This window comes from Cherax quadricarinatus, chromosome 66 (assembly GCF_038502225.1).
Source record: "Cherax quadricarinatus isolate ZL_2023a chromosome 66, ASM3850222v1, whole genome shotgun sequence".
In the NCBI taxonomy this organism is placed as follows: Eukaryota; Metazoa; Arthropoda; class Malacostraca; order Decapoda; family Parastacidae; genus Cherax; species Cherax quadricarinatus.
In genome coordinates, this window is record NC_091357.1 from 17798890 (window position 1) to 17821500 (window position 22611).

The window sequence follows — 22611 nt, forward strand, 5'->3', positions numbered from 1 at the left end:
GCCCAACCTGGTCTTTCAAACTGCCAATGGTAGGGACGAAGGGGCCGGCTGTAAGAATGAGAATTAAGAGGGAAATGATTAATGTCATGAAGATAAAATACCACTGATGCAATATTATACCGAGGAGAATATAAATGTCTACACAGGAAAGAATGAGTGCGAGGATCTAAATGAGTAAGGATACCATTATATAAAACAGATTGAAAACTGAGAAGTCTCTCTAACTGGTCCCCACGAGTCACCATGAGATCCTCCCCTGGGGGAAATGATCATTAAAATCACGTAATAAAAGGAGGGGCGGAGGTAAGGAAGAAATCTGAAAACTACTGTCAGGGATAAATAATGGACGGAGAAGTGAAAGATAAAGAGCAGATCGTGTACCTCTTGCCCAAATATACTCGGGCCTCGGTAACAAGGAAGTGAAGCACGAAAGTTAACCCTTTAACTGAGCAAAAGAAACACTTGTCAAATATCTTATCGGGAAGAGGATCAAGTGATTGCAATGAAACGTGGCCAGAGAGAGGAAAGCCAATAGTGGAACGCAATTTAGGTTCCTGTTAACAGATAGTAGAAAAACAGCAACACTTGAAGCCTCCCCAGTTTCCCTGTATTCTCTGATACTCCACTGCAATAAATATATATAAAAAAGTAAAGAACGGCAACAGAAGGCAGTTTTTTTAGTTTAATATGTTTATTATGCACCCCATACCCATCCTGTGGGCGGTAGTCAAAATATTACAGAGGTACATAATTGGTCCAGACCTCTGTAATCTGTAAATACCTTTGTAACTTGTCATGATTGTGACCAGACCTACCTGGAGTTCATTACCTTTGTAAATTGTGAGTTCATTACCTTTGTAAATTGTGAGTTCATTACCTCTGTAACTTGCTCAGCTATCAAAACTTGGAGTCCAGTCCCTGGACCAATTATGTACCTCTGTAATCTTTTGACTACCGCCCACAGGATGGGTATGGGGTGCATAATAAACATATTAAACTAACTCCAGGGACTGGACTCCAAAGTTTTGATAGCTGAGCAAGTTACAGAGGTAATAAACTCACAATTTACAAAGGTAATGAACTCCAGGTAGGTCTGGTCACAATCATGACAAGTTACAAAGGTATTTACAGATTACAGAGGTACGTAATGGGTCCAGGGACTGGGCCCCCAAAGTTTTGATAGCTGAACTAGGTACAAAGGTAATGAATTCTGTAAGAATGGTTACTTACGTTTATACATGGCTACAGAAGGCAGGCGGTGGCTTTCGGTCATCTGACCGAGGACTTTCGCTGGCTTACCGGTCCCTCTTTAAAAATTATGGTTATTATTATAACTATATAGTAGTATTTTATTGACAAGTTCAAGTGCTCTAAAGATCTACATGAATGATGTGGATAAGGGAAATAAATAGCGATATAAGCAAGTTTGGCGATGACACTAAAACAGGCAGTCAAATAATTTCCGAGGACACTACAGGATGACCTGAATAGGGCGTTGTGGTTGGAGAAATGGCAGATGCTGTTAAATAATGCAGATGTTAGTCAAAGTGAAGGAGAAAATGATTTTAGAAGTTCCTGTTAGCAGAAATTTAAAGATAATACAAGTGTATAAGTGTTCGACTTGAAGCTAATAATTATTGGCTTTATATCAAAAAGTATATACGTACATTAGTCTAAAGGCCATACTGTAAAATTTATACATTTTTGGCTAGGCCTCGTTTAGATTATGATGTTCAGTTCCAGTTTGTACTTAAAAGTCTGGAGAATGTGAGATTGTCGCCGGCAGAGCGTGGAAAAAGCACAACTTATCAAAGGTTAAGAATCACAGTTTCCCGGCGAGTAACACACCGAGGTATTACCCAAGCTGAGCCGAGTGATGGCGATCCAACACAATAAACATGAAAGAAAAGCAACGTGGACTGGAACCACTGGAGTATTCAGGTTCAGTGATGCTCGGCATGTGACTGGGGGTACAGACTTACATGGGAGAGCGAGGATCTACCAGCTCGACAAACTGCAGCAGTGAGATAAGATAAGATTTCGTTCGGATTTTTAACCCCGGAGGGTTAGCCACCCAGGATAACCCAAGAAAGTCAGTGCGTCATCGAGGACTGTCTAACTTATTTCCATTGGGGTCCTTAATCTTGTCCCCCAGGATGCGACCCACACCAGTCTACTAACACCCAGGTACCTATTTGCTTCTAGGTGAACAGGACAACAGGTGTGAGGAAAAGTGTCGAAATGTTTCCACCCGCCGGGAATCGAACCCGGGCCCTTCGTGTGTGTGAAGCGGGAGCTTTAGCCACCAGGTCATGATAGCAGCAGTCAACTGATGCTTCCTCATTGTTGGGGAGGAAGGGGTGAGGCTCCATTACCCTGCCAATAATTGAATCATGTCTATCGCTTGTTACGTAAGCAGTTATAAGGTTGTGACAGCACTTCCACGGCTCCTCGATAAACAAATATACATACAAATCAAACATACAATAATAAAAAACCCAAATAGAGAAAATTTAACATTACCACACAAATTCTGGACCAGCATACATAAGGGGGATTACCAATAGACCCCTGGCTGTCAGTACCTGACCAACTGGGCTGTGTGTGAAAATTTGTCTGGACTGCCTCCAAGCGAGTCGCCTACCCTGGCAAGCTCTGTTGACACCGAGCTCTGAGGTCGGTACCTCAGCCTCACAGGTGGCTTATAGGACAGATTTTCATAAATGACTGATGTTGCAAGAAACCTCGCCTGCATGCACGTTTAAAGGACTAACTTACTTGGTGTTGCAGCACATATCCTGATCTTCAACCTCCCTAAGCTTAGCCCCTTTGGACTTCCCCTCAGAAACCACGTGCAACCGGGAGCCTTAATTCCTGCAATATTCAATCGATATTAGTGACCTGCCTGCACCTCAGAAATTCCTGTATCCAAGAGGGTGTGTATCCCTTAGTGTAACTATGTAGAAATGGACACTAGCTTCTAGGCTGACAAGAGACGCTGGTACGTACTGGGCATGCACTGCCAGCTGCACAAAGGCCCACAGTTCAACTCACTCTCAACTTTCCCCAGACACTGGCCAGATTATTATAATAAAAAAGAAGCGCTAAGCCACAAGGACTACAGCGCTGCAGGGCAGGAAGGAAGCGAGGGCATCAGGTGGTAAAAGGGAGATGGATGAGTAAAAGGTTATGGATAACAGCGGGGTAGTGGATGGTGAAAGGGTAAAGGGCAGCAAGAGACTGAACTAGAAAGGGCTGAAGGGAGTGCGAAAAGTATCATCAGAGTTTGTGGAGTAAATCATTCGTTGTCAAGAAGTCAATGAGAGAGTCAGGATTAAAGGAGGGTCCATCAGCAAGAAGGGAAGGTAAAGAGAGAGTAGTAGAACGAAGACGACGTTGGAGGTAAATTCTGCATGCTCGTTGATAGAGAGGGCAGTCTAACAGAATGTGGCTAATTGATACTGGAACATGACACTGCTCACAGAGAGGAACAGGGTGCCTCTCCATGAGATACCCATGAGTAAGACAAGTGTGGCCAATGCGAAGGCAGGAGAGAGTGGTCTCCCAACCTCGGCACTGATGACAAGAAGACGGCCAGTAACCTATGCTGGGTTTAATAGAATGAAGTTTGTTACCGAGCAGAGTTGACCAACGTTGTTGCCAACGGGTGCGGAGGTGGGTATCTATTGCAGCAAAATAGTCCAGAAATGGAACACCTCTATAGGAAATTGGTAGGTCATGTACTGCTGACCGTGCAGCAGTGTCTGCCTGTTCATTGCCCTGTACGTTGACATGACCAGGGACCCAACAAAAAACAATATCTTTATGTTTGGTAGAGATACGGCGTAGCCAAAGGTGGATACGGAGAACTAGGGGGTGAGATGTATCAAATTTTCGTATAGCCTGTAGAGCACTAAGGGAGTCTGAGACTACCACAAATGATGACACAGGCATAGATACGATACGAATAAGTGCTGCAAGAATGGCATACAATTCAGCAGTAAAAATGCTAGCCGAAGATAGTAAATGCCCCCGCATGACACTGTCCGGAAACACTGCTGCGAATCCGACACCGTCTGAAGACTTAGAGCCATCTGTGTACACAGCGATAGCATGAGAATGAGAGTGGAAGTGATCAAAAAAAAGAGCGGGAAGCCACCGTAGGCAGTTGAGCTTTCGAGCAAGGGAGTGAGAAAGAACAGACCCGAACAGCTGGAACTTCCCAGGGGGTTAGGGAAAAGTGAGATGCTACATAAACATATAAAGGTGGTAACTGAAGGGAAAACAAGAGCGAATGTAGGCGAAGAGAAAAGGGACAGAGCAAACAGGGGTGGCGAACAAATAAAGAATGTCTATGTCTATAAATGGAAGGATTTTGGAGATCGTGAGAGCGTACATAGTAGCGAAGGAAATGGGCATCACGGCGATCAGACAAGGATGGAACATTCGCTTCTGTATAGAGGCGAACAACAGGGAAAGCGTGAAAAGCACCAAGGCATAAACGTAATCCGTGGTGATGTATGGGGTTAAGGCTAGCTAGAGTAGCAGGAGAGGCAGCTGAATAAATCTGGTCACCATAATCGTGTTTCGATAAAACGAGGGCTGAATGTAGGTGAAGCAGAGTTCGACGATCAGCTCCCCAGGAAAGATGAGCAAGGGTTTTAAGAAGGTTTAGCCGGCTGTGACAAGTTGCCTTCAGAGAGGTAATGTGAGGTTTCCAGGATAACCTACTGTCAAAGAGAAGGCCTAGAAACCTGACTATCACGTTCGGGGATACGGAAGCCATAGAGATACAAAGGATGATCAGAGATGACAGAGCGTCTAGTGAAAGTAATTTGGCGAGTTTTGGTACTTGAAAATTTAAACCCATGCGTGGTGGCCCAAGTGGAAACACGGTCGACCGCATGCTGGAGAGAAACTGCAATAAGGTGACAGTCAGCGCCTGCACAAGCAATAGCGAAGTCATCAACATAGAGTGATGACCAAATATTGGGTGGAAGAACAGAGGTCAAATCATTTATAGCAAGGAGAAAAAGTGTTGTGCTTAGAACACATCCCTGAGGGACACCTTCAGCTTGGACGAAGTCCGGGGAAAGAACATTATTGACTTGAACACGGAAATGTCTGTCAGTTAAAAAGATCTTAAGGAAGATGGTAGATTGCCTCGGAGGCCTAAGGAGTGGGCCTGGGCCAAAATATTATACCTCCAAGTTGTGTCATATGCCTTCTCAAGGTCAAAAAATATGGCAATAACTGAGTGATTATTCACAAAGGCATTACGAACATACGTATCCAAGCGTAGTAAGGGGTCTATGGTAGAACGGCCCTTACAAAAGCCATATTGACTAGCGGAGAGACTGTTGCGTGTCTCTAAATACCACATTAAACGTCGATTTACGAGACGTTCCATTACTTTGCAAACTGCACTAGTAAGAGTGATGGGACGATAGTGGGAGGCATCATGTCCTGTAGTACCCGGTTTGTGGAAAGGGAGAACAATGGCAGATTTCCACAGCTGGGGAAGAACTCCTTGTGCCCAAATAAGATTGAAGAGGTGTAAGAGGACTACAAGGGCTGACCGATGTAAATGTTGTAACATACTAATATGAATGTCGTCAGGCCCAGCTGCTGATGATCGGCAAGCTGAGAGCGTTGCCTCCAGTTCTTGAAGTGTAAAAGGCACATTATACTGTTCTTCTCTGAGAGAAGAAAAGTCCAAGGGTACTAACTCTCTGGCAGACTTTGAGGAAAGAAACTAGGGGCATAGATGGAGCCCCCGGGAAATACGGACCAGATGTGTGCCAAGTTCAATGGCAACGTCGAGAGGGTTTGCTACATCAACACCAGCGACCCGTAGAACAGGAGCTGGGTCAGGAGAGTATTTACCACTCAACTTCCTCACTTTTTTCCAGACTGCACTCATAGAGGTGATGGTGGAAACAGTCTCGCCAGCAAGTGCGTTTAGCTTCACGGATGACACGGCGAGCGATCACACGCTTCTGCTTGAAATCAAGAAGTCTCTCAGTGGTTCTATTGTACCGGTACCTGCCCCATGCAGCGCGTTTCAAAAGTACTGCACGAGCACAAGCAGGAGACCACCAAGGCACGCACTTCTGAGAATGCCTGCCTGAGGTTTGGGGTATAGAATGAGAAGCTGCGGTATAAACTGACGTCGAGAAGATGTGTAGGAGCTCATCAATGGAGGATGAAGAAGGAACCTCACTAAAAGCAGTGAGTTGCGAGTAAAGATCCCAATTTGCCCGATCAAATTGCCAGCGAGGACTACGGAAAGGTGGTGAATAGGAAGGAGAAGTAAGAATAATTGGAAAATGATTGCTGTCATGTAAGTCCGGTAGAACAGACCAGGTGAAGTCTAGTGCAGTGGAGGAAGTGCAGACGGATTGATCGATGCAAGAAAGAGTATGAGTACGAGGATCAAAATGGGTGGGAGTACCCATATTTAAAACATGGAGGGGGTGAGAGGCGAGAAAAGCCTCCAACTGGATGCCACGTGAGTCACAATGAGACCACCCCAGAGGAAATGGTGGGCGTTAAAATCACCAAGTAACAGAAGTGGTGGTGGTAAGGATGAAACAAGAAAGGCAAAGTCTGGGATAGAAAATGCTCGAGGAGGAGATATAAAGAACATATTGTAAACCACTTATTCAAGTGGATACGGGCTGCAGTGTAATGCAGCGAGGTATGGACAAATAGTTGACAGTACGGAATATCATGGTGTAGAAGGGCACTTTCATTGAAGGTCCCATCTGAGAAAGGATCCGAAGAATACAATAAATTATAGCTTGAGATAGGTTGGAAAACAGCCGAGTGTAATTTTGGTTCTTGTAAGCAAGCACCAACAGGGGAAAACCTGGAAAGCAACATCTGAAGCTCACCCCAATTACCCGAGGCCGCGGATATTCCACTGTAAATAGGCCATGATTGGCAATGAAGAAAATACCAGGAATCCATAGGGAAAAGCACCTACGGACTAGAGGGGTTAAAAAAGTCAACGTGTGGTGGCATTGGAAGACGTTCAAGCAGCGAAGGAATGGAGCATTGTGAAGAATGGGGGTTGTGAAGATGGAGGAGAGGGAAGAGAAGGAACAGAAAGTGAATCAGTGTCCATTGAAGGTTTAGTCTCTGCAATATATTCTGAAATGGCTTCAAGTGTTTCTGAATTCAAAGATGTATGGGAGACCATATTGGAGATAGAAGGGGGAGGGTGAGTAAAGATTGGGACAGTAATGGACTGTACCAAAGTAGAGGGGGAGGAAAGAGTGTAAGGGACTGGAGAAGAAGTGTGGGAGGGGACAGAAGAGGCAGAAACCTGGGAGGTGGCAGAAGAGGGAGAAACTTGGGAGGGGACGGGGGTGGAAGGCATAGTATGAGGAGGAGGGTGAATCTCCACACTTGTAATAGAGCCAGAGAGAGGGGAAGAACTAGGGACAGAGACTGGAAGGGTAAAGTGTGGAGGTGGAAGAAGGGAAGGAAGGGGCAAAGAAGATTTGAGCAATGTGGATTTTTTGGACTTCTGAGAAGTAGAGGGGTGATTGGTATTAGGTGACGTACGAGGTCTTGTCGATACTGGGGCTTGTGAGGAAGGACGCAAAGATGTAAGAACAGACTGGGTTGTAGTCGTTGCGTCAGAGCCAAGGACCGCAAAAGGATTAGATGCCGGAGTGGCTATGCGAGGGGTAACAACAGAGGAGGCTGCAGAAGATGGGACCCCAGAAATGGGGGGATGTTTTGAAACACGAGAATAAGAAACACGGGGTAGTCTCCCTTGGAGGCAGATTATTATTATTATTATTATTATAATAAAAAAGAAGCGCTAAGCCACAAGGGCTATACAGCGCTGCAGGGTAGGGAAGGAAGCGAGGGTATTGGATGGCAGAAGGGAGGAGGGATGATCAGTAGGTTACAGAAAACAGCGGGACAGGGGATAGTACGGGGGTAGGGGGTAGCAAGAGATTGAAGTAGAAAGGGCTGAAGGTATCAGAATTTGTGAAGTCAGTCAGTTGTTGTCAAAGTCAATGAGAGAGTCTGGATGAAAGGTGGGTCCATCAGCGAGAAGGGAAGGTAAAGAGAGCAGCAGCAGAGCGAAGCCGACGACGGAGGTAAATTCTGCGTGCTCGTTGATAAAGTGGGCAGTCTAACAATGTGGCTGACTGATAATGGAACTTAGCAATTCTCACAGAGAGGAGCAGGGCGCCTCTCCATGAGATATCCATGAGTAAGATGAGTATGGCCAATGCAAAGACGGGAGAGAGTAGTCTCCCAACCTCGACACTGGTGATAAGAAGACGGCCAGTAACCTATACTCGGTTTAATATTGAAGTTTGTTGCTGAGCATAGTAGACCAACGTTGTTGCCAACGGGTGTGAAGTTGGGAAGATATTGCAGCAAAATAGTCCGTAAATGGAATACCTCTACATGAAACTGGTAGGTCATGTACTGCTGACCGCGCAGCAGTGTCTACCTGTTCATTGCCCTGTACGTCAACATGATCAGGGGCCCAACAAAAAACTATCTTTATGCTTGGTAAAGATGCGGCATAGCCAAAGTTGGATACGGAGGACTAAGGGGTGAGGTGTATCAAATTTCTGTATAGCCTGTAAAGCACTAAGGGAGTCAGACAACCACAAATGATGACACAGGCATAGATGCAGTACGGATAAGTGCTGTAAGGATGGCATACAATTCAGCAGTAAAAATACTAGCCAAAGATAGTAAATGCCCTTGTACGACGCTGTCCGGAAACACTGCTGTGAATCCTACGCCGTCAGAAGACTTAGAGCCATCTGTGTACACAGCAATGGCATGAGAATGAGAGTGAAAGTGGTCAAGAAAATGAGAGCGGGAAGCGACCGTAGACAGTTGGGCTTTCGAGCAAGGGAGAGAGAAAGAACAGACTCGAACAGCTGGAACTTCCCAGGGGGGTAGGGAAAAGTGAGATGCTACATGTACATAGAAAGGTGGTAATTGAAGAGAAGACAAGAGCGAATGAAGGCGAAGAGAGAAGGGATGGAGTAAACAGGGGCGGCGAACAAATAAAGAATGTCTACTAATATCAGTGACCATTCTATAAATGGAAGGATTGTGGAGATCATGAGAGCGTACATAGTAGCGAAGGCAATGGGCATCACAGCGATTGGATAAGAATGGAACGTTCGCTTCTGGATAGAGGCTCTCGACAGGGGAAGAGTGAAAAGCACCAATGCATAAACGTAATCCTTGGTGATGAATGGGGTTAAGGCTAAAGAGAGTAGCAGGAGATGCTGCTGAATAGATCTGGTCACCATAATCAAGTTTCGATAAGATAAGGGTGGAATGTAGGTGAAGGAGGGTTCGACGATCAGCTCCCCATGAAAGATGAGCAAGGGTTTTAAGGAGGTTCAGCCGGCTGTGGCAAGTTGCCTTCAGAGAGGTACTGTGAGGTTTCCAGGATAACCTACGATCAAAGAGGAGGCCCAGAAACTTGACTATCACGTTCAGGGATACAGGAGCCATAGAGGTACAAAGGATGATCGGAGATGACAGAGCGTCTAGTGAAAGTAATTTGGTGGGTTTTAGTGCTGGAAAATTTAAACCCACGTGTGGTGGCCCAATTGGAAACACGGTCGACTGCATGCTGGAGAGAAACTGTAATAAGGTGACAGACAGCGCCTGCACAGGCAATAGCGAAGTCATCAACATAGAGTGATGACCAAATATTTGATGGAAGACTAGAGGCCAAATCATTAATAGCAAGGAGAAAAAGTGTTGTGCTCACCTTGGAGGCAGAGATGAGTAACTGCCATAGCATAAGGGAGACCTTCTGCCTCTTTGAGGTAACGGATTTCACGTTCATTTAAGTAGACCTGGCAACGTCAGGAGTACGAAGGGTGAGCTTCATTACAATTAAGGCAAGATGGAGGTTGACTGCAAGATGTATTAGAATGGTCGTTGGCACCACAGACTGGGCATTCGGCCATAGATCTGTAATATTTCGCTGGGTGACCAAAACGCCAGCAATTTCTACACTGTTGTGGTGTAGGTATCACCTTTCAAACTTGTAACCGATGTCCCGCGACATATACAGAGGACAGGAGTTCTCGGCTGTCAAAAGTTAAATGAGCCACATTGCAAGGGTAACGTCTCCGCCCACGGGCAGGAAGGACATAAGTGTCTACTTTGAGGATTGGGAGATCCTGGAGTTCCAGCTGTTCAAGAATGTCATTGCCACATGACTGGAAATTCTGTTGGACTATGGTATGGGGCAGAATGACAGTACCACTACAAGAATTGAGAGAAAGATGATTTTCAATAGTGATAGGAGTAGTATCGATATTCGAAAGGAGAGAAAGATCATGAGCTTGGGTAGCATTCTGGACAGTGACGATGCACGTACCGCTCTTGAGAGCATGAAATGAAATATCTCTACCAACATGACGCAGGAGGGCTTTGCCAATACTATGGTCAGAAAGGTAGGCAGAAGAAGAAGTCGGTCTTAAAGTAAAGAATTTAATCCATAGTGTTGTCCGAAACCGAGCGTGGAGAGGGAGTGCATGACGTGTCGGTCTTTTCCGAGTAGAATGGGAAGGTAACGAAGGAGCATCATCAGGAGATTGACGTTTAGGAGTAGGACTGGAGTTGGTCCGGTGTGAAATGGGCGGGCGATTCAAAAATTGCCGGACCCTAGAGGGAGAAGCCGGAAGCATAGTCAAAGGAGAGCGGAGTTCAGACAAATCGAAGGAGTCAGTCGAAGCCCCGGTACCTGAGGCGGGTGAGGAAACAGCACCAGCAAGAGGTACAGGGGCATCAGGAGTGTCCGAAGAGTGGTCTAAAAACAAGGCAGGGTCAGAATGGGGTGTGGTATCAAGAAGGGGCCCAGGGGTAGTGGGTTCATGGATTGGGTTCTCCATGGTTAGGTTACTCCCTTGCTTTTTGTTTTTAAGAAAAAAAAAAGAAAAAAAATAAAAATAAAAAAAAGAATAAAAAAAGGGGGGAGCGGGGAGGAATAGTTCCCAGGAGGAATGAAAGGACTGGAAATCTCCCTCCACGCCCAAGAGGACCTCAGCACCGCTAATAGCGCAGATGCAGCATTGAACCCATGCCATACCCTACCCTTCATGCCAGTAAACCAGCAATTTGGGATAGCAACCTCACATCTGCCGAGCTACCTCGGTGGACAAGAGAGGGCGGCCGGATATCCGCCACAAAGCATACCTCCTTCGGCCACCACCCCCAGAATCCAAAAGGTGGTTTCCAGAGATACACCCATCGCCCGAAAGACACCCAAAGCTACTCTGGGATACTGGAGAGGGATCGGGACATCCCCAGGCAATCCAGATTCCACGGCAAACTACGCCACCGCCAAGAACCTCAACGGAATGGGATGGACCCCGGTATCCTTTCCCCTACCTAGGAACTAGCGCGCCTGTAGGAGAAATCCCAAAGGCCAAAAAGAGGAAGGGCAAAAGGGAGGGGTGGGGAGGAGGAAAGAAAAAAGGGGAGGATGGGATAGGGAGGGGGGGGATTGGGGGGTAATTAGGTTCGGTCTGAGGAAGGAGACCAACAGGTCTGATTCCTCAGACCAAGAGTCTCTTCACCACAACAAGGACCCCCCCCCCTTGAAGAGGACACTGGCCAGAAATCTACGAAAAAGTGGAGGTCTTGTCTTACTGTATGGGCCTGACGGAGGTGGTCATCTACGGTACATCGAGGTGCCTCCACCAGATTTCCCCAGATCTCGTATGCGAGGACACGTAGGGGGCGCCGCCTGCTGATCATGGTACATCTTGTCCAGGTGATCTCTGGTCATAGAAGAGAGCTGGAGTCTTCGAGACCCGCGCCTCGTCGTTCAAACTTGGGCTGCCAGTTCTCCCTAGCTAACTCAACCTAGCGTTTGCCTACATTATCGGCCTATTACTACCTATGTTAAGGTCTTAGGTCTACATTATTATCTACAGTTGCCTCAATAATCCTAATATTAGTGTACTAACAGTAAAACTACCTACTTCTTCCCTGAAGGGTAAATCTTTCAATTAAGAAGTACCTACCATCCACCTATGCCAAACCGGGAGTGTGTGTTTTTGTTTTTGGGTGGGTGTAAGGGCCCTCAAACGGTGTGTTTTTCCCCGTTGGGACTTCTCGGACCGAATAAGTTCCAACACTGTGGTTCGTGAGCTTGCGTGCGGCCAGCAGAAACAGCCTGGTTGATCAGTGTTCACGGTGACCCCCCTGGTAACCTAGTCCAAACAAACCCGGAATCAATTAGTCCCAAGGAACAAAATTCGAGGTCAAGCAGCACCCACCATAGGATAAAAAAAAAACAGTCAACATTTCACACGTTTATTGCATACCATGTGACAATATTAATACTGGCAATAGATTGCTAAAATCCTTAAAAGCCATTCCAAGGGGCAACATCATTATCATATCTAACAAAAATCACAGACAATAACCTCGTACGCTGGGACAAGGTGGCCTAGGCAGTTAAGGGAAAGGGAATGATGATGACTAAGGGGGTTCGATTTAAGGGGGTGACAATGGGAGTTAGTGCGTAAGGGAGAAAAGTGATTTTATTAAGGGGTATGGAGGGACTCGGAGGCGAAGTAGGGGGGAAAAAATATGCGAAGGAGATATTGTAGTGGGTAAAGGGGAATGGTAGGAAAGAAAGGGAACCTTTGAAGAAATTGAAAATTCTAAGACAAATGCCAGACTCAGAGGAGTGATGAGAAAAGATTCTAGGTCAGGAAGATCCTGGAAGCTCCAGGAATATTGTACGAACAGAGAAAAAGCTCATAGGAACCGAGGACACGAAACAAGGAAAGGATACGGGGAATGAGGAAACGAAACGGGGAATGAGGAAACGAAACGGGGAATGAAACGAAATGGGGAACGGGGAATGAGGAAACGAAACGGAATGAAACGAAATGGGGGACGAAACAGGAAACGAGTAAACAAAATTGGGAACGAGGAAACTAAACGGGGAACGAGGAAGCGAAACGGGGAACGAGGGAACTAAACAGGAACCGAAGAAACGAAACGGGGACCGAGAAACGAGTACAGGCATTATAGATTAAGAAATATTTTCTGGTACAAATGTTTAAAAGTGAGATGTGACATTTTTTAAGGGATAAATTTTAAGGGATGATTAAACTGATGGGGAGAGGTAAGGAATATGGAAATTTTTTATAGAGCAATACCAAAGATTATGGAAGGGAATTAATGAAATTTCAGTCTTGGGTTCGGTAGAGAAAGTGTAAACAACGTGTACGAGAACTTGATAAGTCATCTGAACTTCACTTACAACTAATAGAATTAAATACTAAATTTATAATCTACATTTGTTTAGGAGCAAACTACACGAATTAACTAAATATTTGTTAAAACAAGCGCACTATCAAGCAAGGAATAGATGAAAAAGGTCGCTTTGCCAAACAAGCAAAATACATGTAGCCTTGTGAACTTAACGAGTTACAAATAATACTTAAACAATGCTGTGGGCAGCTGAGAATAAATAACAGTAATGAAAGCAAAGATATGAAACTAAATTATAAATAAGAAACAACAGTTTTAATACATTGACGAAGCTTGGCAGTAATAAGGAACAGTGACTTAAGTCAGAGGAAACAATACTTAGTCTTACATAAAGGTTTGTATACTGTATCATTGACCAACAAATTAATAAAGACAGTTTAAATCCTTTATACCATCGTCACTTGTTTTCTATAAATAAGTGTGTGAGAACTTATATTCAAAATATAAATAGGTGTTGGATACCTCTAATGACTATTTTCAAGGGTTTAATCCTCTAAATGACTGTGTTGGAGGTATTAAAATACTCTGTTGACTGTTTTAAGGAGTTGAATCACATTTATCTAGGCCACATCAACCCAACATAGGTTCGTCATATAATATATATACACATACACATTTAAAAGTATTTACATTAAATTAAAGGCCTATAAACGACGGATGAGAGATGGTAGAAAATACAGCATTGGTCCAAAAAAAAAAAAAGCAGGAAAAATGAAGTTTTAAATTATGAAGGCTGGTGACCACAGAAGTTGACAATTTAGGATGGATCTATTTCACTGGTCAAGCTTTTGATACTAACAGATTATAGTAGTATAATATATTATACTAATGTATCTACATTGCAACTCAATGGCCCAGCCACCTCACAATGTTTTGGTAAATTTGTACACAAACTAATGAAAAAAACGAAGAAATCTTAAACATTTGAGATCTGGGACTCGTGTTCCACAGATCAGTTTAGGTAAAACTTCTAAATAACCAAGTTCAGATACATAACAATTTTAATATAGAAATATATAAGATTTATTTTAGCAGATTCTCTCTATATTTCATATTTGTTAAAACGATCATTGAGTCTCACGTTTTTAAAAATATCGCATTTCAACATATAAAAAAATATACTTGGGATGCTCAGACGCGTCCAAAATGTATATAGAATTAAAATCCTGTGAAACAGGCTTTCAAAATTCTCTTTGAAGTAACAAGTTAGCGGAACTCGAGTTATACACGTTAAGGACCAGAATGTTTCTGGTCAAGCCATGTGATGGGAGGATGTATGTGCCTTTTACTGGGTATCTACTGTAAGAATATTTACGTTCTTAAGGTGCAACTGACGTGATATTTTATTATGGCAACGTTTCACTCTCTAGTTTTGTTAGCTGTTACGGATGGAAATATAAACACAAATGCAGTATAATGTGATCCTTTAGTGACAACGTTTCACCCACACAGTGGGCTTTTTCAAGTCACACACGGATCAGGTAGATCCGTGTGTGACTTGAAAAAGCCCACTGTGTGGGCGAAACGTTGTCAATAAAGGATCACATTATACTGCATTTGTGTTTATATTTCCATTGTGTCGGTATTTTATACCAATTATTTCCTTCTAGCTGTTACGGCTTGACAAGGCTTCTGGAGAGCGAAACGTCGCCTCAATAAATTGTCGCATTAGTTACATTTGTGTGCTTTACATTGTCGGTAATTCTACCAACTTATTGCAATATTTAGGATGTTAAGGCCTGAAAGTCCATGGGGGAGAGTAATTAAAAATAATTTCGTTGAATAGGCTGGGCAACAATAGACCTGCAAAATTATTCTGCAAAATACTACTACGAGGTGTAACGGAAATCCATGGAATAGGCTGACAAATGGAAACGAATCCACGATATACTGAGGTCTGAAGTTCCTGTGGGAAATTGAACAATAAGAATCCAGAAGTATTGCCTGTGGTTAAGAATAAACTGAAGGTGATCTGCAAGAGGAACCCACAGGAATCTGAGGGACAGACGATGTTTCTGTGGTACAAGGACGCATTTCTCAGATAAAACTGGATTTTCTCCATCAGTTTTCGGTTTAGGGGAGGAGGGATAGAGTATGGACAGTGAGCGAGAGGGAGAAAGTGGTGAAGAATGGGAAATACTGAAAAAGATTGAATGGTTTTGCATTATTCTAGCTGAAGAGAGACCTTAAGAATGGGGGAATTGGGAATGGGAATCGAAGGGGGTTGTTCTGCAGCAGTGAAGGTGGTGGGGGTCGGAATACTGGCCCGGTGGGGGGTATAGGTCTTCCACGTGGGGGTACAGGTGGCTGAGGTTGTGGTGGGGGTGGTGGTGGGGGCGGTGTGAGCCCCTCATTGAACACACTGACAGAGGGTGGGCGGGGTGCGGGTGGCAGGGCGGCAGTGGCTTGTGATGGGCGGTTAGGATCCAAGATGTTCCCGCACTGCGCCCGGCATACATTGTCTCGGAGAATTTCGTCCAGTCCAAAGCGAGATCTCAGCTCAAAGCAGTTGACCTTGAGGGTCTGGCACTGCTCTCCTGAGGTGGTGCAGGTGCAGAGGGTGCAGGGCGTAGGCGTGCGGGTCTCGCCCACGCCCACCGCCTGGTTGCCAATGATGCAAGTGTTCGAATCTCGCCACTCCTGCAGGTTGACTCTGGCAACGGCTCCGCATGGCACACGTGGATTCCTGTACGTTAAAACGAAACTCAAATCAGTTTTGAAGTTAAGTTCCAAAGGGAGTCAGGGAGCAACAGGTGTTAAATAAGGCATCAAATTTAGATAAACTATGACAAAAGTCTAAACTGGATCAAGGTGCTACGATTAACATGATCAGGGTAGATCAATGAAAAAAACATGTAAATTATATATATATATATATATATATATATATATATATATATATATATATATATATATATATATATATATATATATATATATATATATATATATATATATATATATATATATATATATATATATATATATATAAACTGCCTCCCTTCTCTTAGCTCCTGTAATTTCTACTTCAAATTCCCTGCCCCTTCTTTCCAACCAGCACTGCTTCCTTCCTTTAATATCCCTCCCTCAGCCTCTCCCAGTCTATCTCCTGCCTTCCTCTCCTCCAGTATGGATACTCACAAGAAGTCATGTGGCATGTCAAAGACGCCTCTCTGGATCTGCTCGACAACATCACAGTTTTGGCAGATGAGTGACGCCATCGTCACCTGCCTGATCTCACTTAGCTGCTTCTCAGTGAAGGCCACGTTGGGATTCGAAGTCTCGTACCTAGAGGACACAAACCCTCTTTAACGGTCACACCAATTACCAGGAGAGTAAACCACTTAACATATTTAAACCCATAAAAATATATCTACATATCTCTCTCACTGGAGGTAGTAAAATTATTACCGGTATGTTCTGTCTAACTGAAGTATTTGGCCACATAACTGGGAGCTTCAGAAGGACAATTTAGTAAAAGATAAGACTTACAAGGGGAATAATGCTGATTTTATCATTTAAATCGAACACGAATTCTCTAAAAATTCTGTCCAAATGATTGTACTGAAGCTTACCAGAATCTGTCACATTTTCTGGCGAAGGAGAACTGTAGTCCTATGATGCAGCCGAATGTGGGGCCGATGATACCTCCTTGTAGGGGAGTCTCACAGAGTCCTCCGGTGAAGAGATCTATGTCCTCAACACTAGAGTATACCTGTACAGCAAATAAACAATCAGCAGGTGCAGCAACGGCCACAATAAAAGCAGCAGCAGGAGAAACAAGATTGTCAGTTGTTTTTTTAAACCTGTGTCCTTCAATCCCAGCCAACCCCAGCTCCTTCGGTCTAATTCCCGAGTCTTCCTTCTTTCCTTTGAATAACTCTTGTTACGCTGTTACTGGGTGTTATTCATTGCGCTCTCCAGTACTGCAGGTTTGCAATGGAAGTACTGGAGTTCGTAATGAAACCTAACTCCATATTAATCCACCTAACCCGAGATCAATAAAACTAATCCCAACCAAGCCCAACTTCTACTTACCCTTTGCAACTTTTCAATCAGTTCTGGCTTAATTTCCCTGCTGAGGTCAGTGAAAGTTCTAGCTCGCTTGAGATTACAGATAGCCCTGTACTCGTTGTAGGGTCGAATTCCATGTTCTCGCGCTCGCTGGATGTTCAGTGCAGCGAGGTCGAGACCCGAGAAGGGAATGGTAGCGTCCTCGAAGAGATGATTAGTAATCTCTTCAGTGAGGAAGTTGTCTAGCGTTTCCATGGGTGTGGAGATCATTCCTCGTACCAATTCGTCTATCATCTGGAATTCCAGCCTGTTGGGGAAAGAGCAGTTATGGAAAGCTTACACAACAGACTTGCTCAACGATGCATATATGTCGTACACTGCATCCATGGGGAAGTGTTTAGCTCTTAAGGGTCATACAGCATCCAGGAAGTAATTGGAGTGATACAAAAACAAAAATTGCAGGTTCCTCACAACAGACCACTACTTCTCACAAGCCTGGCAATTGAAGAACAGTGTGTCTACTCACAACGTTGAAGATTCTCTTAAAAGACTGAAATTATTCAACAGAAGGGCACTTCTCATTTCAGCCTAGAACTTTATAGTCATTACTAATTAAGCTCTACAGAGCGAATCGCTGACCCAGTCAAAGCTGGCAATATAACTTGTGTTCTCCAAGTTAGAATCTTTCTGCTATAATCTACCGTCCCAAGTACTGTACCAGGTAAGAGTAATTTCTCACAAGAACTTGCACTACTCACAGCATGTCCGGATTAAAGAAACTTCGGCGTAGTTCTACTCCGTCGTGGTTCTCGCTGAAGGAGGTGTCCATACGTAGCAAAGACCTGCGGATCAAGGAATGACCGAAACGGAATGCAGCAGAGGCGAACTCGTTCAGGACACCAGGGTTGCAGTTCCCATCATACTCTGTCAGGGAAGATGGGTGGGGATTAGTGATGGGGGTTGGGGAGAGGAGGGATTGGAAGTCGTCATTAAAAGAGAAGAGTAGAGGCATGGGAAAGCGTGAGGAAAAGAATAGATTTGAGGATGTGTGTTGGAAATTGAAGTGTCGAGGCCTGGTCATGGACCGGGCCCCCAGAACACCCTCCAGGTATACTCCAGGTCCCTCGTAATTTTGGTAGGAGACAAGGGGGAAGGACCACAAGTTAAATGACTGTAGAAGTCTGTAGAGATTAAAGCACATACTCGTCCCCTTCCTTCACCCCCCTGAAAAACATCCCCAGGAGTCTTTATTCGAACCCGAAAACTCATCTACCTGGAGGGTATTGCGGGGATCGAAGCCTCCGCGACCTGGTTCATGACCAAGCCTCCTGGTGGATCAGGGCCTGATCGACCAGGCCTCCTGGTGGATCAGGGCCTGATCAACGAGGCTGTTACTGCTGGTCGCACGTAGTCCAACTAGGACTACGCGACAGGGAGAGCAAGAGGCCTCTGTAGCAACTTGAAAAATACAGTACTGAGAGAACACTCATAGTATTTATATAGTGGAGAAGAACGATGGAAAGACACACTGAAGACGACAGTGTAACAAGAAATTGTAACAATTGTTACAAAAAACGGAGAATTTAGAAAATATTTTAGATTAAACGCCGAAGATGGGACACAACAGACACCATCCCCCCCCTCCCCAGCGCCTACACAAAGACGACCCAAACCCCTCTTCCATCCACTCAGTAGTAGTAACAGCAATACTGAACACCAGTACTCGCCTCCATAAAATCCCTCGGGCTTCAGTGTGAGAGAGTAGAGCCTCATGGCGTTCCAGCCCAGGACGCGGGGAAGAAACTCGTTGAAGACGACATGTTGCCACTCTCCTATCACGATCCTTCTCGCCTCCTGGTACAGCCGTTCGTCGTCCCAATGTGGATTTATCTGGATTGGAAAAACTGGTTAAGAAACATTTCTCTAGTATTTATTTAAACTAAAAAAAAAGTGGTTGAGCGAGAGGTGTTTGTGCAGGAAAGGCAATTATCCTTCCTGTAGGGTATGGTGGTAAGGTTTAACTTTAATTTTCACAATTAGTGAACCTTTTCACACACACACACACACACACACACACACACACACACACACACACACACACACACACACACACACACACACACACACACACACACACACACACACACACACATTTACCAGTGCATCCATTCATATATTCATTTACTTATCCACCCAGAAATCCACAACTTGGCGATTCACCCCCTTAGGCTACCCTGGAATCTTATCGGCTAACGCGACGGGCTGGAGTTTTGAGACTATGACCGCGGGTTCAATCCCGGCCGGGGGTATGGCTTATCGGGGGGATTTATAGCAACAGTCGAGTTGCCTCCTATTTCAGATGTAGATATTAATGGATTTATACATCCATCCATTAAGAATAAATCTAAATACCGTAACTAAAACAAATTACAACCCACAAATTTTTAAGTAAAACCTGCATGGTTTATCGGTATGCCGTAGGCCTGCCGTCTACTTGCCAGTCATCCAACAACCGGACAATATACGTAAACTAATTGTTTATTGATCAATACAAAAACGGAAACTGCCTTTCATGTTGCTTGTGCACTAACCTCAGCCAGACCATCAGCAATCCTGTTGTGTTCCCTCATCCAGATGGTATGAACCACAGCCAGACCTGGTTGCTCCGAGGACCTTGTGTCGCCTGCCATGAAACACCGACCAGAGTCCGCCTTGCACTCCGGCACTCCTGTTGACTGCACGGGGTTTAAGAGGCATTAGAATACCATGGAAGATTGGTGGGGAAAGTTAGGTGGAGAGTTGAAAATGTTGAAAAATGATCTAGGGAGAGTCTGGAAGATAAATGACATGCTCTGGGAGACTGGTGTTTAAATGACATGCCTTGAGGTGAGGTGCAGATACATGTACGTGTCACAGAAAATATCTGTGCACTTCTAAAGGAGAAAATATAGCAGAATAGTGAACCGGGTTCCGAAAGAATATATAACCATTAGGAATTTAGGTAAATGATAGATTGGACACTAAAGAAGAGAGACTACGAGCGAAGGTCTGTATATGAACGTTATACAATACCAACAAATAAAGAATTAGACATTTGCAACATTTTAAAGATACCCAGATGTTGCATGTGTGTAATTGAACATAGATCTACTCCTGCAGCTGAAAATAAGTTAGCACAAGTGAGGTACCTGGGGCAGGAGAGGCTTGCCACGGATGGGATGACTAGTGACATTCAGGTGACCATTCTGGTTGGTTCGTAGTTCTCGGGCGCTACACAGCTCCTGACCGTAGATATGCGAAGCGTCGAGATACGCAGTGTTCTGGTTGATCTGTTCTCGTGCTCCAAGTGTCTGCTGACCCGGCAATGACCTGCGACAAAGTAGCAGTCAGAAAGAGGATCTGATGCACATAAGGTTAAGAAACTTTGAAGGAGGTTCAATAACACTGACTCGGTAGAGTACTCGGAACTTTTGGCAAAAGAAAACAAGTGCAACACACACACACACACACCTTCACCTCAGGTAAAACTAAATAAAACATAAACCAACACATATAAAACACGAAAGTAATATCATACAAAATTTAAATATGTGATGAATAGTTTGAAAAACCGACAAGTTGAAGATTGAGACACTTATGCAACATATGGGAATCTTTATTCAGGAAACGTTTCGCTACACAATGGCTTCATCAGTCCAATACAAAGTAGAAGGTGCAAGGAGAGGAGGAGTTTGAGGTAATCAGTCCCTCAGCCTGGAGTCGATGTGTTCAGTCCATCAATCTTGTAGAAAGTACAGCATAGGGCCGTAGACGTGGCTTATTACTGAAATTAAGACACATGTGCAACATCTGGGTTTCTTTATTGCAGACGTTTCGCCATCCAGTGGCTTTATCAATACAAATTCCAGGACACAACTTGAAGACAGTAGAACTATATACAGAAGAACCTCATCTTTTTCAATTCAAGTTCAAAGTTTATTCTCTATAAGGATTACAATGCTGAGTTTACAGAATTTGGTTATTGTGTGGTTTACATGTAGTAAAATAATGATTACAGAGTGTACCACTAGAACACCTAGCATGGCTAGGCATTTCGGGCAGACTTAGTTTAAATCTTAATTTTAAAATATTACAAATTATGAGGTAAGTTTGTATTATGGCTAAGTGACTAAATACTAGTTTGTGAGTTTAGCAATGTGAATGCTTTTGTTTTGGCACAGTACATAGCTTCAGTATTGGAGTATCACAGGATTCATTATTTTAAGATTGAGGTTAATATTTCTGTTTATGGTCAAATGAGTGAGTGAGTGTAAGTGTGAACCACCAGGTGGTATTCGTGTAGTTAGTTGACAGGGTGTATCAGGGAGATAAGATGTTTTAATGGTAGTTTTGAATCTTCTGTATATAGTCCTACTGTCTTCAAGTTATGTCCTGGAATTTGTATTGATAAAGCCACTGGATGGCGAAACGTCTACAATAAAGATACCCAGATGTTGCACATGCGTCTTAATTTCATCTTGTCTTCAAGCTGGCACTGGACAAGCACCTAAAGTCAGTTCCTGATCAGCCGGGCTGTGGCTCATACGTTGGTTTGCGTGCAGCCAGCAGCAACAGCCTGGTTGATCAGGCGCTGATCCACCAGGAGGCCTGGTCACAGACAGGGCCGCGGGGGCATTGACCCCCGAAACTCTCTCCAGGTAAACTCCAGGTAATTATATACCATTCCTGCACGGCTTATATACTGTAGTCAGGCGAGGCGAAGCAGGAGGAGGCGGGGTCATAGTGGTACCATCCACTAGTCGAAGTAGGTCTTCGTCCAAAGGTTGGACAAGTGTTGAAGAATACTTTGTGACAAGATACCATGATGCTGCAGTGTCTGACGAAGACCTACTTCGACTAGTGGATGGTACCACTATGACCCCGCCTCCTCCTACTTCGCCTCACCTGACTACAGTATATAAGCCACGTCTACGGCCCTATGCTGTACTTTCTACAAGATTGATGGACTGAACACATCGACTCCAGGCTGAGGGACTGATTACCTCAAACTCCTCCTCTCCTTACACCTTTGTATTGGACTGATGAAGCCACTGTGTGGCGAAACGTTTCCTGAATAAAGATTCTCATATGTTGCACAAGTGTCTCAATCTTCAAAATTCAAATAACCCACATCATTTAAAACATTGAGTAGACAATATCAAAAGACACTACTTGTAAGTTCTGAAAGACATTTTGATAAGGGAATCACAAACTTATCAATCAAACCGCAGAGGTAAACTAGGCGTAGGA

General features: G+C 44.2%; 1 protein-coding gene across 1 annotated transcript in view; it reads right to left on the bottom strand.

Annotated features, from left to right (window-relative positions):
* Positions 1 to 14094: 14094 nt before the first annotated feature.
* LOC128704178 (uncharacterized) overlaps positions 14095 to 22611 on the bottom strand; it is a 125959-nt gene continuing 117442 nt past the window's right edge. The window contains exons 10-17 of the mRNA XM_070099168.1: positions 20511 to 20691; positions 19914 to 20057; positions 19050 to 19212; positions 18081 to 18246; positions 17347 to 17629; positions 16884 to 17023; positions 16450 to 16596; positions 14095 to 15994 (exon numbers count right to left, since the gene is read on the bottom strand). Of these exons, the coding sequence (XP_069955269.1) occupies positions 15478 to 15994; positions 16450 to 16596; positions 16884 to 17023; positions 17347 to 17629; positions 18081 to 18246; positions 19050 to 19212; positions 19914 to 20057; positions 20511 to 20691 (1741 nt within the window). The 3' untranslated portion in view covers positions 14095 to 15477. The remainder of the gene's footprint in view (positions 15995 to 16449; positions 16597 to 16883; positions 17024 to 17346; positions 17630 to 18080; positions 18247 to 19049; positions 19213 to 19913; positions 20058 to 20510; positions 20692 to 22611) is intronic.